The sequence below is a fragment of the Siphateles boraxobius genome, unplaced genomic scaffold (assembly GCF_051911475.1).
Source record: "Siphateles boraxobius isolate OS27281-9 unplaced genomic scaffold, OSU_SipBor_1 22, whole genome shotgun sequence".
Taxonomy (NCBI): domain Eukaryota; kingdom Metazoa; phylum Chordata; class Actinopteri; order Cypriniformes; family Leuciscidae; genus Siphateles; species Siphateles boraxobius.
In genome coordinates, this window is record NW_027508833.1 from 10,647,814 (window position 1) to 10,663,967 (window position 16,154).

Consider the following 16,154-nt stretch of genomic DNA (forward strand, 5'->3'; position numbering starts at 1 on the left):
GGTTGAATTGCAGCTCACATCTAATGCAATGTAAGTAGTTTTTGCAGGTGGCTGTGAAACTGTATTGCTGTGAACATGAACAGTTGTTTCAGAGGTGTATAAGATGTGAACCTTAAGCTGAACTTAAACAGCTCCATCGAGTGAGTGGTAAAACAACCGCAGAAAGAGACGCACTTCTCAGCTACCATTCCCATTGTCTCTGAGCTTTATCTGGGCTTTAAATCTGCCCCCATGTGGAATTGGAGTGAGACTGCGAGCCAACAGTGACACAAATGGAATCTATTATCTACAGAATAGCGGCCAAATGCACTTTAACAATCTCCATTGCTTTTTCATTGCATCTCCACATTCAGGGAGCTCTTATTTTTTTGTCTAGACCAAATAAAACAAACACAAATAAAGTGTCGCTGTGCCAGCACACACACACCACTGGACACCTGAGCATATTTCACTACACTGCATCATGATCAAAAATATGAACAAAAAATAGAATAATATAAACCCTAAATAATAAAAATACCCTATAGTATGAAAAAAAATGTTGAGTGTATATTAGTCACAATCAGATCAGACTCTCTTTTGATGATTCAATAATGATCATTTGCGAATGTTTAGGATTCAGCCATTTTATTATCTACAGAATATGGGAGCTTTAGAGAGCCTTTGCTGCATCACAAACAAGACTGTTATACCACCTAGTGGTCAAATGCGTGAAGGTTTATATTCTTTTTAAAGGAATATTTTAGGTTAAACACTTATGTTCTACTCGAAGAATTGGTGGCATGCTGCCAAAATACAATCATTAAACAAATAATCTGATACAACAACCCTGTTCCTCACATTTTAAAAAGCAGATTGGAAACCAAAGTATTTTTTTAAATGAAAGTCTAACAGGCTTTGCTTGTTATTGACATGTAAATTAGTCTAAAACATTTTAATTAGTGGAAGTACTTTTCTAATTGGATGAAGTATTGGTTATAATTATGATTTATGTAATTCCTGTGGAGTTCGCAGAACTCAGCTTCTCTGTCATGTCCTTCCTCATATCTTTAACACAACATTTTTACTCACTGAAATAATTAACAACCCATCATTATGTGAAGTTATAATCCATAATTCGCCACACAGAAATACAAAACGTCGACACAGGAAGTTTTAAACCAAGAAGGTTTAACAAACGCATGCATGCAGATTTAATTGTACCTGATCGTCGCTGGTGAAGCCTTTGTGCATGACGTGGTAGAGGTGCACCAGGAAGTCACTGTTGGGCAGGACATCTTGATGTTTAGTCATCATCTCACAGATCAGCTTATACGCCTGTAGTTTCCCAGCTTTGAACTCTGACGGCAGCATGGTAGCCTGAACACACACATTACAGGTCGTTTGGTATTCAATATGCCATTCCTATTCAAAACAACAAGTCGCAAGTACATATGGCGAAACATGCCCACTGCCTCATATTTGCATTCCACCTAGTGTCAACTCTTTACATCTGTTTGCTTCTCTCCTACACTCTGTGCTCAATTACTCTATCTAAACACAGACAAATTCCCAATAAAGCTGTTTTCAATTACATATTTTTCCATTTCTGATGTCATGAGTGTAATGTCCAAGGCTGTGTATTTATTTTATGTGTAGCCTATATGAGTGAAAATTGTCTCATTAATTGCTGAAGCTCAGACGTGCTGCATAACATGAGAATGAACCTCATTGGTTCTCACTTATCAAGCGAAAGTGCTTGAGCTTCAGTTTACCACAACTGATGTGTGAGTTGAAACATGTTTATGTGTGGATAAAAGCCTAAATTCGATCTGTTCATCATATAAAGTGATCAAGTCTCTTCAGAAAATTTGGACTAAACCGCTTAATTCATATGGATTAGTTTTAGGATCTCTTAATGAACTTTTAGAAGTGTCAAAGTGGCAGTTGCGTATCTGTCAATGGAGGGACAGAAAGCTCTCAGATGTCATTAAAAAGATCTTCATTTGTGTTCTGAAAATGAACGAAAGTCTTTTGGGATTGGAACGACATGAGGGTGAGTAATTAAATGACAGAATTTTCAGTTTTCGGTGAACTAAGCCTTTTATGATTTTTGTGGAAGCCATGATACATTTTACAGGATTCTTGAATGAATAGAATGTTCAAAAGAACAGCATTTATTTGAAACAGAAATCTTCAATCTCTCTCTCTCTCACTCTCACTCTCTCTCTCACTCTCTCTCTCTCTCCCTCTCTCTCTCTCTCTCTCTCTCTCTCTCTCTCTCTCTCTCTCTCTCTCTCTCTCTCTCTCCCTCTCTCTCTCTCTCTCTCTCAAAAAAGAAAAAGACTGACTGATTGACCTCAAACTAAATCCAATCAGAAGTCGACACATCTGAGAACCATTATTATCAGGCGTGAACAGTAATGCTTCCTGGCTGATCACTTGTGAAACAGGGCAAAACTGGTGTAGTCTAAATTTCAGAGAATGTTCCTGACGAGCTGTTTTGAATGAGTGTTACCTTGAAGAGCCAGGAAGCCAGCATGCGCAGAGGAGGGAAGAACAAGGGTCTGGCCATGGCTGTGTCTGTATCCACTCTGATCCCAAGATTATCTCTGATCTGAAACGACAGTTCCACATCAAGATGTTGTAAGGTAACTGTATAGTTAGTGCAGTGCTGAAGTGCCAACTAGCCTCTCCCTATGGAGGATCCCTATAGACCCCTTTTCAGTTGGTAAACATGGTGACGTTTTTCTGTGGGCGGAGAGGTGGTTGCAGAACGATCCCTCTGGCCGCTTCCCTAACGTTAGTTTGCAAGTTTTGTTAGCTTGTTTTTTAACAATGACTGGAGAAAATCCGATTTTATCTTAATGTGCAAGGTCACTCACTGTCTAGGACCGCGATTGTTATTTGCAAGAAGACGACAATGTAAAGAGTGACATTACGGTGCAATTTTAATGATGTGAATATTTTCTAGAAATAAAAATTCCAGATACAGCATATTCATTTTTCATTGATTCTTGCATCCAACAACACAACAAGATGACATTTAATAATAATAATAGTAATTTAAGCTCCTTATTATGTAGCCGAATCTGTGCTGGTTTGTATTGGCCGCCTGCAGTTTTCCCTTTGTTTTGCCTCCAGCTAGCGCCGTGACGTAATTGTGACGTCGGCTCGAAATTGGTCTATACCACTCTACAGATAAAGCAATGTGGAATTTTTCGGTTTGCGTACCTACCCGAAGTGATAAAATAAAATACAATTCTGGATCAAAATGTATAGACAAGACAAGTAGTTTGTTTAGGCATGGTTTGTAAGGAATTACAAACCTGCGCACATACATTCAAACGCACATAACTATAGAATCAATTCTTAATGCGCATGTGAACGCCATCAGCGTCTATCACAGGTTCACGTTTAAAGTCTGTTTAGAGAGAACGGTGTCGTCTTAGCGGCCTCTAATTTAACAACAAATGACCATTTAGACGGAAGTGAATCATTCAAAACTAACCTTTAGCTGGAAAAATCATTATTCAAGAACCACTATAAAACCAAACCAATCTCTGTTACCTTAAATTATAATCTATAATTTATCTATAACAGAGATTATTTATCTCTGTAAAACTGCTTTGAAACAATCTACATTGTTAAAAGCGCTATATAAATGAGGATTGACTTGACTTGACTATAGAAGGCTCTGCAGGGAATGAAGGGAACCCACCTTGGCCAGCTTGTGCCAGAGCTCATAGAGGTAACTGAAGACCTTGGCGTGGATACGGGCACAGCGGATGCTGTTCACATCACCGAGAATCCCCAGGATCCTTCTCCAGAGAACGAAGGCTGAGTCTGCGTGCCAACCGGTCAAACTGCCACCGGCGATGATGCTGACATCATCGGCCAGAAACTCGCTGCTGTCTGTGAGGAAGAGCAGGCACACACAGAGTCCATTACAGGAAGTAGAATTTATGCTTATAAAAGCCTTTTAGTATAATTTAAAAAATGTCCCCTTCAGGTCGTGCTTCCCACGTCTTTTTGCTGTGAAATCTGCACTGATTTTTATACAGTAAACTTAAGTATCAAATATGATTCATCATGTAAAACAGGTTGTATCTCTTCCTCTTGCGTGCTTAAATGAGAACAGTGCACTAATATAGAATGTGATTAAACTGACTTGGAACTACCTGTGCATTAAACGGTTTTAATGCACTCCTTCCAGCCAATCAGAATCGAGTATTCAGACATACATATAAGAGCCATAAAAGATAAATATGATTCTTTATAAAAAAGCACATGCAAACTGTTCTTTTAAATTAAAAAACAAATATTTTGTCTAAAGGTTCCATGAACTTTTCCATCTAAAAAAAATAAAAACAAATCATTTGTCATGCTTTAGAGGCCTGTCCACTAACTTGAAAAGGCTTAAATGTATCTATGCAAAAGTTTAATAAGAGTCACGAGACTTGTTTGCTCTAAGAAACTGTTGAAACTGCCCCCATCCCCTTATTTTTCCCATATAGTGAATGTCATTCAGCTCACCACAGGACAAGGAGTGAATGAAAATGAATGAGTGAACAAGAACCTTTATGTAAATATCGAGGAGGGCTGTGAAGTTAATGCATAAACAATTTCATCTCTCACGCACACGCGCACACACGCGCGCACACACACACACACACGCACACACACACTAAATTAAATCTACACACAAACTTTTGGCCCTCTACTGGTTCCAAAACATGATTTTCAATAGAAGATTGCTTTAGCTGTGCTGCTCTGTATGAATGAATGGGGACCGAGGCACCAGTGAACACAGATATAGGATTGGACAAATAAATTATGGTTTCTTTGTGGTTTGCTGATCCATGGTCAAATTTTCATGTTTATTGTGACAGCAACCTTAACTTTGCACTATTAACACACCATTCAGGCGTCACAGAGCTGTGTGTAAAATCTGTCCTGACCACTCTAAAATATAAATCATTATTATAGGTTTATCACAGTGTATTTGGATGAAGTAAATGGTTTGCAAGATTCTTTTGCACTCTTCCTTTTAATTGGTTCATCATGTAACACAATCATGTCTCTTGGATAAAACCTTTACATTTATTTGTATTACTTTTACGATGTCATAAAAAACGTTTTGAATTGTCAAAGTTGTGGTGGAATGAAATCTCTCAGGTTTCATTAAAAATATCTTTTCAACATTGATGTTCCGAAGATGAACAAAAGTCTTATAGTTTGAGTGAATTTTCATTTTTGGGTGAACTATCCCTTTAAGATAAGTGTACGTCAACAGATGTCTCAAAAGTACTACTTTATTTTTAAATGAGGAAAGACCTTCGCTTGATTCTGTTAGAAGTTAATTGCTCTACGGAGGGAAAACAAGAATAAGAAAATTGACAAGGGAAACAAGAAAAATGGACTTAAACTGCCAAAAATACTGCTGTAGATTCAGTGGATCGGTCTAAACCTTCCCGGTTTAATATGCAGTAGATCACACTGAACACTACATCTGAGTTGCCTTAGCGCAACCAGCACAAACCTTCTAGAACATTATGGATTATTTTCCAATGTTTGTAGTTTGAACTTTGTTCAAACTATTTATTTTGAAATAGTTGTATTTATTGTGTATTTTCTACCTTGCAGGAGAGAACTGACTGACTTCTGATCCGTCTTAGACCCTAGTGAGTTGTCTACCTAGACAGCATTTTAAGAAGTGGGCACCTCGAAAGCAAAGACTGATCCAAAAGGAAAGCAAAATAATGCTGCCTTCTAAGATACCTTGTTTTAGAAAATATTGTCAGGCAGAAATGCACATATCCTTCATGGATAAGGCCAGGGAAATGGGAAATGCCATTCATAAAAATACACTGTAAAAAATTATTTTTTGAATTTATAATGAAACAAAAAAAATATTGGATTAGGTTTTACAAAAAAAGTCTTTATACTTTAAAATGTTGCATTCAATTAAATGTGTTTTCAATTAAATGTGTTTGTGTAAAATTTACATTAAAAAATTGAGTGAAGATTGGCTCAATGTAAATCCTACACAAATGTTTTTCAGTGAACCTCATGCAACACTGAGCAGATTCTCAAAATATTTCATTCTAATTACAATTTGACCATTTCACCCAATAACTGCATGTGATTTTTGCATTTCGTGCAGTTTCGTGGCTGTGCTAACGCCATGTTTGTTGGCCAGAATATTTCAAATCAGCTATTTATGAGATTCCACTTTGGCGAAGATGCTGTCTTAGGAAAAAGTCACCTATGCCAGGGTTTGGAAAAATGTTGTCTTTGAGGGTTGGAGGTAGAGTGAAGTACAGAGGATGAGTTTGGTCTGAAGGAGGTTGAGAGGATGAGTGCAATACCCAGATGGTGAGGCATATTCATGGCATCCTCCAGGAGCTGAGGGCCCTCACAGCAGCCATGAGGCAGGAGGAGAGCCGGAGACACTGGGGGACAGTGAGGAAGGGCTGCACAATCAGACCCTACACACACACACACACGCGCGCGCACACACACACACACACACAACACACACACAAAACACAACACAACGATAGATGGCAGGGTGGTGGCGGTGGAATCACATTACACACAAACAGGGAAATCAAAACACTTAAAGACACAGACAGCTGATAATGAAATTATATTCTAATAATCAGTAGCAGACGTTAGGATGATTTAAAGCAGTGGTTCTCCACAGGCACTTCTCTGTAAATTCAACTTCAATATTTAGTTTTAAAAGCTGGATAGTTTACAGTCGATTTACTGGATAAGAATTAAGAATAAGGATTTTTACTCTTTACAATTTTCACCCAATAAACTAGAAAAATGTATATCCATTATAAAAATACACATTGAGTTGTAGGATTTTACTAATTGACATGACTTTTCCAGGTCTAGAATTCATTTTATTAGGGTTCCTCATACTGTATATCCAGGTTTTCCAAGAACAAAACTGTGAGGGGTGAATTAAAATAAGAAAAATCGAGATTTTTTTGTTGTTTTAGCATATTTTAATACTTTTGTCCTATTTTACACCATTTTAACCCCTTCAGTTATTTTAGACCAAAACATTTTCCATTTTGAATTTTTAAAATGTTTCACTTTATCGGAATGGTACAAAACTTTTTAGCACTAACTATATGAACACAAAACAATTTGTAGATATAATTAGAAAATGGTCTTACAAGTCACACTTGTGATCTTTATGATCAACAATGACTCCATAGTAAATGGATGAAATATGAAAAGAGCAATTGCACATTGTCTTTGAGCTCAGAGGTCTTGAGTGAAGAACAGTCATCTTTAGGCCCTTTGAAAGTCTGCTGAGGCCCCCTAGTGGAGCCCTGGGCCCCAGGTTGAGAACCACTGGTTTAAAGGAATGTTCTGAGTTAAATAGATCTCTCTATTCACAGTCTGTGGTATGATGTCCACTACCACATAAACCATTCCAAACTGTACCTTAGGTTTTTTAAAAATAAAGTCAATTAAGTTACAATTACACACTTACAATGAAAGTCTATGAAGAGTAAAGTTCGATATTATTCATCAAACATAATTAGGTAACATTATTTTAAGGTGACGTATTTACACGTTACTGCATGAACTTACTATAGTAAGCACAGTAAATAAAGCATAATTACAAGTATTTAACCCTGAACCAAATCCTAACCTTAACTCTATAGTAAGTACATGTAGTTAATTAATATCACTCAGTACTTATTTGAGTAAGTATAATGTAACTAAGACACTTTAATAAAGTGTAACCTATAATTATTATATGAGCTGACAATTGTGTAAAAACTAGGTAGAAAAAAGGTATTTTCTATAATCTTTCTAGGTTTTGAGTCATAGACTTCCAGTGCTGAGCGTTGAAATTATTGTCAATAAAATGACCTTCAATGACAGAGTAACACAGACGCTGGTGTATTTATCCTGGACCATTCTTTATATCATATGCCGTGCTGCTATCACCTGCTCACATGACAGATACTGACACCACAGTAACGGGTAACAATAACAAACACATTAAGAACAACACAACTTTCAAGCACAGAGGCTGACAAACAGTGGTAGTACAGGAACACAGATGGGACACATGAACACATGGGTTGTCAGGGTTCAGAGGGTTCTGGTACCTGCCAGTGCTTCAGTGTGGCTGAGCAGGAGACTCCTCTGGCTGACTGTATCCGCTGTAACACTCATGTCATGAGTAGAGGGAGAGTCAGGCTCCTCCTCGACCGCATGCCACTCCAGCAGACCCACCTCAGCATCATTCAGATAACCATTAGATGTCTCACTGCTCACACTCTCACCTGACAAGAGAGAGGTTACTGACATTAAGATGCATTCACTTATTGTTGAGTTAATATCGACAATTATTTATAAAAGAAAGTTGCTCCTTTAGATATTTTCACTATACTGCAGTGGTTCTCAAAAAGTTTTCGTCGCGCTCCCCCCATTATTTTACTACACCCACCCCCAAAATTTTAAAAATAAAAACAGAAAGATTTTTTAGATAAAAAAAAAAAACGTGCAATGAAAAACACCTGCAATGGTTTCGCTTTGTAATGTCATTATTTCATATAACAGTAAGAGAGAATAATAATACAGTGTTATAATAATATAATAATAATAATATTACAGTGATGCTTTGGATGAGCAATATATAAAAGCGCAAATATATGACTCGTTTTGACAGCGCCTAACGTCACAAGCTCAGCTTCTTGTTCGTCTTTTCACCGGAACACGCAAAGCAGTGGCGAGTGGAGTGGCGAGTTCACAATAGCAGCTTGAGTTTCAGTCTGCTGAAGAGGTGCTTTTCTACAGCGAGCAACTTCTATGTTGGGCTTGTTCCAGCGGTGACAAGTCAACGGTCTGAAGAAGAACGATTCAGTGTACGGCTGTTTTTTTGTTGTTTTTTTTCTGCTGATCTCCGGCGCCCCCCACACTTTGAGAACCACTGCTATACTGTATACTAATGCTTTACCATGATATTTTTCAATCGCATCAGAGCTGCACGATTGTGAATAAATTAAGAAATCACAAAGTTTTTAATAATTTACAGTATTTAATTTACTGAATTAATTACTTTTAAAAAATGGTTTAACTGAATGATGCAATGACTCTTAAATACATTGAATTCATTAAGACGGTGGGCCCTATCTTGCACCCAGCGCAAGTGACTGCGACGCATGTATCATTCCTATTTTACACCCGACACACAGCAGCGTTCCCGGGGCGGTTCAGCGAAAAGAGGTGGCGTGTTCCGGCGCAAACGTTCCCTGGTGCTATTTTGCAGTTCCAGAAAACAATTCGGCCACAGACCAGGAAAAACCCAGTCTAAAGTCAGTGGCACGTTATTCAGATGCTATTTTAAGGGCGCATGCTTGGCCATAATGTAGCGTGTGCACAACGCGCATACACTTTGCTTCTCTCATTTACACAGACGGAGCAGTTCCCATTTTTGCAAACCATACATAATTACAAGGAAAAATATTACCACACGAGGGAAACCATTGTGGTGTCCATGAAGATGTGAAAAAGTAGGCATAAATCTAGCTTACACATTTACCCAAATTATTATATGCCTGTTCAATCGAAGCTAATTTGGGGGGTTTTCTCGCATCCCCATACAATGCCACTCCTCTGTCTTTTACGGCCCTGACGAGAACGTTGGTCTCCTCGGCTGTGAACTGCTCCTGATGCAACTGGCAAATCCGCCATCATAATAGCAATCCACCATGGAACAAGCGTGCTTGCTTTTAAAGGGAATGTGAGATGACGTTCTGATTGGTTTATTTCACGTTACGCCCAAACCACACCTATGAGTAATGTAGCTACTTCAGACCAACCCATTTTAGATTTGCGTCAGGCGCAAGAGTCATTTATCCCGCTGGTATAATAACAACAGTGCCCGAGATCCGCCCACAAAGTTACTTGCGTTTCGCGTTTGATACATGTGTTTCAGATCATTAAAATAGGGCCCAATGACTCATAAAGACATTGAATCCACCTTGTTTTATTACAGGATGAATCAGCATTTTTGAACGAATCTCTTGAATGAATGATTCAATAACATATTTTTTTTAACAGTCACTTATCGCCACCTACTGGTGTAACCATGTAATTGATACAATCTTTATCTGAAGCGTTAAGTTACTTTCAAAAGGTGATTTGATCGCTACCGTAGACATCAGTAGTTATGTTTCCATCCAAAGTTGTGAATATAACTTGTGCGCAAAATTGGAATATCGCATAAAACATTAGCGAATAAAGCAACGTTTCCATCCCATGTGTTCAAGAGAATAAAATCATCACTTCTTGGGAAATTGGTGTAAAATATCGGTAATAAACTTGCTGCAATCGGGGAGGAAACTGTCTCCTTTTCCGAACATCATAAATTACCTAAGAGTGTACAGATGATACCCGATAAACGCTGTCAAGTGCTCTTGCGTTGTTTGGGGAGGCAATCACGTGAGACGCTTCTGGGAGGGAATTAAACCTAATCATTTTGATGACAGACTTTGTCTAAAAATAGCCTATAGCTATGTTTATAGCGTTTTTAATGTTTGTAAAGATTTTACAGTGTACCAGTATTTTACATTAATGTAATAAACAAAAAAGTGTGACATACACAATTTTTTATACGCATCTTTTCTCTCAAAAGCTAAATTTTATATATGTAGGTTATTGTTTAACCATGCAGCAAACATTTTAAAATATCTTTAAAAAAACACTTGGAAAAATTACTTTTAAAATCGCTTCAGTACTTAAGATAGTATCAAACGGTCAAAATTCATACTGTTGGTTAACCGGTTAATTATGAGAATCCCTAGTTTTCATGTATTGAGGTATACAGGTACAAGCAAGCAAGCAGGAAAGAAAGAAAGGTGGAAAGATATAGATATATTTTCTTTAAAGAAGAACAATAGAAAGATGCCAGGAGTGATTGTGGGACAACGCTCACTTTTCTCACGCAGTTTATTTTTTAGGAATGTTGGAGCTCCATCTCCTGGATAATCCAGATCTGCTGGACTGCTGCTCCGCCGGATCCGGATCTGACAATATCCACAAAACCTCAATGAAACTTGCATGTGAAGAAACATTTAATGACTCAATGCCAATGAGATGTTACTGACCGTGGGAGCATCGCTCTCTCTTTTCCCAGTAGAGCTGCTCTCTGACACACACGTTCTGCTCGTATCTGCAGACTCATCTCTCTTCTGACCTGCATATCATTCAGGTGTCCCACATATTAGAAATCACACTACCTTCGATTTTCAAGCAGATTTCTTCAAGCAGTCTAAAAGAGGCTAATTCTTAGTTTATGTTGCATTGGCCAATTTGACGACTGTGTGATCAATCCAACATTGTGTTTAGATTAATGTTATTTTTTTAATGTTATCTTTTAATATGTACTAAGAATCAGAGTACTGCACGGGTCCTGTTCGGTAAATCGGCACCAGCACCACAGTCGCAGTTCTGAACAGATTATCCGACAGCAACACTAATTTAAATCAATACCCAACCCAACTAGTTAGACATTAATACTTTGCACCCGCATTAAGGCCATATTTACAAACAACTTGTATCAGTGCAAACCCTCTTTTGGCTTTAAAAAAAACTACTGTCAGGATTTACTAAAGACATGCAGTGAATAATAAGCGCTGAAAAGGCGTAGACAGGGTTTCCCTTTCAGACGTAAAATTTATGGGAGAGTTTTTAAATGACTCATGCAAGGTGATTTACTAATGCTAATCAATTACTGGTACAAGACGCTAACTTTGCGCTGCTCTTGGTAGATTGTGTTTGTCATTTTGGAAATGATCTGACTGTGTCTGTGTTCTTTTAGGGGCTGTTTACACAACACCGTTTTCAATTAAAAACTTAAAACTTTATATGTGTTTTGGCCGTTCATTTACACGACTACAGAACGGTTTGATTGCCTGAAAACTTTTGAAAACGGGTTTCAAAGTGCAAGTTTTTGAAAACGCTCTGCGTGTAAACGACAAAAACCTGATTCTATGAAAAAGATGAAGTCATGCACATGCGTATTACGTGTTCAGTCTACAGTGTTTCATCGCCATCTAATGGCCTGGCAGCAGAATACAGCGTTTTTTGTCTTTTTCGCGGATCCGTGTGAATGTGGATCGTCTGTACAAGGAAAACGCAAAGGAAAAACTTCTCTGTTTTAAAGGTGCCATGTGTCAGAATTGAGTTAAAAATATACAAAAAATTAGTTACACGGATCAAAAGAATGAGAAGAAATAAGGGCGATGATGTCATTAAAAAATGAAAAGTTATAGTGTTGCAGAGACATCAACCTGAATTAGCATGCTAAATTACTAGCCCTGGCCCGACAGATGTCATAAAACCAGTTTCGGCCATGGGAGGCGGTATGCAGGCAACACCAGCCAAACTGCAATACACGAATAAGTTGCACGGCTTGTGGGCGTATTTGAACCTAATGTCAATCGTGTGGAAAGTACACCCCACTACTACAGTTCAGTTCTGGGAAGAGAGCGGAAGAATGGCTGAAGCCCTTGGCAAGAGACCCTTACCACAACCACCCGCTGCAGGGAAAAAAAACGCGCTCGGAATCACAAATAAAATCGGATAAAAAAAGGAGCAGAACCAGAGTTAACATTGGCACTGCTTTCCATCGTTGGAGACAACTAATGAAAATGAAAGAAATGAGGTTTGACTCCGAACTTGCAACATTTCTTTTGGATTGGTAAGTAAGATGCTGTTAGTATTTCGCTAGAAGTTTGTTTTATATGTTTGTTTAGTTTTTTTCGGGAAGTTATAATAGAAATGTATCGAAGGCTGTTCGATATAAGTTCTAAAGTTAGCGATGGCTACATTGAAAGGTGTAATGAGAACTACGTGAGCTATATTATGTTTACTAAATTGCTTTCCTGAGGTAAATCTGACATATTTGTTCTCCATCTATGTTATTGACCTCTGCATGCTGATTAAAAAAATAATTGGTCGGTATTATGTATGAAGAATACATTTTGGTAAGTTGTAGCATACTGTATCTTTCAACAGTGTTCGTGTTTTTTTACTATTAGCTAGTATAGATGATCGGTTCACGTGCGCTAGGGATCTGTCGTGTAACGTTAACATTTACAAGCACCAAAACGGTATTTTTTGTTTGAATTGCATAATAACATTGACAGAATCGGTGACGGTGAATTCGTGAGAGTTGGCAGTTCTGAATGGCGCTAGCTTGGTCAACAGCAGCGAATGCTGTCTGCAAATTAATGTAATTCAAACTAACAATAAAAATGTAATATGAACAAAACGAATATGAACATTCACTGGTGAAGGGGAGTAAGCTTGAAGATGTCATTTAAAAATCACTTGACATCAACCAACGTTCCTCTGGAGTCAAAACGTCCTCTATTAGAAGTTGGCTCGGCTTCGGCTATGGCTCTAGGGTCGTTGTGAAGGTAGGGGCGGAGCATAGAGACTATGCCGTTTCTCGTTTGTTACTCTAGAGTAGATCAATTCACTTTCTGGAGGTAGACTGCCCCCATCTGGTATGGAATGTGGAGTTTGAATTGATTTTTTTTTGCGGATAAGGCACCTTTAAGCATATCGTTGTATCATCAGTACATCGCACAGAACTTTTCACTTCCATCCAGCGCTTTTACGGAATTGCATTCTTAAGGCTTCAAGCGAAATCGAAGAACAAACTGATGTGATGTCATTTCAAACAAAATCTGTTTGCTCACGTATTTAGAAAATAAACGAAGAACGGAAAAGAACGCGGTCCAACATGGCAATAATTAACAGGAAAAAAAGATGAGAACGTGTATCCGTCGTGTAAATAATAAAAAACTTTATTTTGAACAAACGTGCAATAAATCACACCAGGCTACACAGACGCTTAGATGTCACCATAAATTAATAGAACATATTGCCAAATATGAGCCTTTACTGTCATATAATATTGGGGATATTTTAGCGGATTCACTCTACATTTAAAGCAGCTGTCTCTCCTGAAACTCTGCAGTGTATACGTGGCCATTGGTTCTCTTAGTAGCATGAAAATAGATGTGAATAGATTATATACAGAAAGCGAGTAAAGAGCGCTCCCTTTATAATGACTGAAGCTGTCAATCAGTTCAGTTGCAGTACGATTGGCTACAATGCTTAACACTGCAAATCGCGATGTAAATAGAAACCTTTGATGGTCTTCAGACCACAGAGTGTGAACACATCCTATCAGTGTGTACCGAATTGTGTCGAAATAGTCTTGGCTATTGGACCCGCAGTCCGCCCCAGCCTATTGACTCCCGACTCGCACTTCAAATGACAAGGTAAATATTATTCCACCCGTTACATTAAATATTAGCGGTTCACCCGTCAGGTGCCCGCCCGCGTGCAGGCCTCTGCTAAGAATGATGATACTGATGAGGCCCACAACAGTTTCATTATGAACCAAATGTTTTAACTCCTCAAACTAAGGTGTTATAAACATAATATAGCCTCATCTATAGATCTGACAGACAAAAGGCTGTGTTTTAATGAAATAAGTAAATAGTCTATTGCGCTGTACGTTCCAAAGCGAAGCACGGCACTGTGTTCAATTTGATTTTTAAACCTGTTTTCACAGAAACTGCAGTTGTATACAAAAATAAAAGAGGGTTTAACTTTTGAAAAGTGAAGAAATTAAGACATAAGTAATGTATTTTACTATAAAAAAATACTATTATACTTAATATAATAAAATTATTTTTTCATTTACAGTTATTTTATAGAGACGTTGTATTACAATAGTATATGTATTATAATCAGTGTCGGGAGTAATGCGTTACAAACGTAATGCATTACAGTAACATATTACTTTTTGCTGTAATACAGTAGTGTAAGGCATTACTAATCAATTTTCAGTAATATTTTACTCGGTACATGTTCAGTTACGCTTGCGTTACAACACACTTTTAGTTTTAATTGTAAAAAAAACCCCGCAAGACATTAACGAATGAAAAATGCAAGTAGGCTAAGTTTTGTGGTCAGTCAGTAGCCGCGTGTGGTGTCCAAGTTTGTAAATAAAGACTAAATGGCAGCATCTGATATATTTGTATAGCAATTTATTTTTTACAGGAGTGCCGTGAGTCATGATTTCGGCCTCTGTGCTCGCGCTGGCCAGTGGAAAAGCGGCTATGGGTGAAGATGGCATGAAGAAAACTGTACACTCGCGAGATGGACGTATGCGCATTATATGTGAAATATAGCAAGGAGACATTTTAATTGTTTATTAATAAAGATGAAGTTGACGTTGCTGACTCGGGATCTTCGCAGTAGGCTAAATGCGCCACAGAGAAATGCACATTTCATAAGCAGAGAGCAGTCCGTTTTCTTTCGTTTTGAATTGTTCTGTTTACAAGTAGACATTTCAATATAGATATATTTTTCAGGTCTATGAAGTAGGCTACCTTATACGCTGAGTTTCGGTTAATTTATGAGACGCGCTCCAGTTCACGCGCAGGCGCCTCCGTGTCTATTATCTGCTATATTTACATCTTATTTATTAAATCCAGACAATTGGTTGATGAAACATTGATTAGATTAAGATACAATTAGTACAAATCGAAATTCACTTTAAAGAAAGGCTTTGTGTCTTCTGTTTGAGGTCTCTGTGAAAGTTTTAAAACAGTCTTTTAGTGCCGCTTCAGAGTCGTCGTGTCCGTAACGGAGAACTGTCACGTCCTTACATTGTTTTTTCCTCATAAATGCGAACACGAAAAATAAAATAAAATAAATATTTTATGTTCTGTGGAGAGCCAACCCTTCTTCATTCGGTGGGTAGTAGGCTATTACTTTTGATTTGCGCAGTGTAATTCACAGAATTACAAAAAATATTTTGCCTCCTAAAAGTAAAAAAAAAAATGTCCCGCATGGATGTGTGTGTATTTCCCTCATATTAAATATAAAACGCATGTGTAGACTGATATTTTTATAATGTCTGGACTCCTTTAAGGGGGTAGCCTATGGATAAACAGATGTTTCAATATATTGGTATGCTATTAAATGCATTTTCTGAGAATTTATATTTCAAGTTGTGACTGCAAATGTCACATCCAAAACGCTGGAATTCCCCCATTTTAAATAATTTATCCTCAACTAGTTTTGTGGTGTAGGTCTAAGTATTT

At 37.8% G+C, this 16,154-nt stretch overlaps 1 protein-coding gene across 11 annotated transcripts in view; it reads right to left on the minus strand.

Annotated features, from left to right (window-relative positions):
• The window catches only part of ralgapa2 (Ral GTPase activating protein catalytic subunit alpha 2), a 214,882-nt gene that overhangs the window by 80,692 nt on the left and 118,036 nt on the right, over positions 1-16,154 (minus strand). For 5 of the 11 annotated variants that reach the window (XM_077238633.1, XM_077238636.1, XM_077238643.1 and 2 more), the window contains 7 exons: positions 11,130-11,218; positions 10,958-11,048; positions 8,127-8,303; positions 6,351-6,470; positions 3,701-3,894; positions 2,498-2,596; positions 1,204-1,359 (listed from right to left, as the gene is read on the minus strand). In XM_077238633.1, the coding sequence (XP_077094748.1) occupies positions 1,204-1,359; positions 2,498-2,596; positions 3,701-3,894; positions 6,351-6,470; positions 8,127-8,303; positions 10,958-11,048; positions 11,130-11,218 (926 nt within the window). The remainder of the gene's footprint in view (positions 1-1,203; positions 1,360-2,497; positions 2,597-3,700; positions 3,895-6,350; positions 6,471-8,126; positions 8,304-10,957; positions 11,049-11,129; positions 11,219-16,154) is intronic. The other 6 variants (XM_077238635.1, XM_077238639.1, XM_077238634.1 and 3 more) reach the window with 3 other exon arrangements.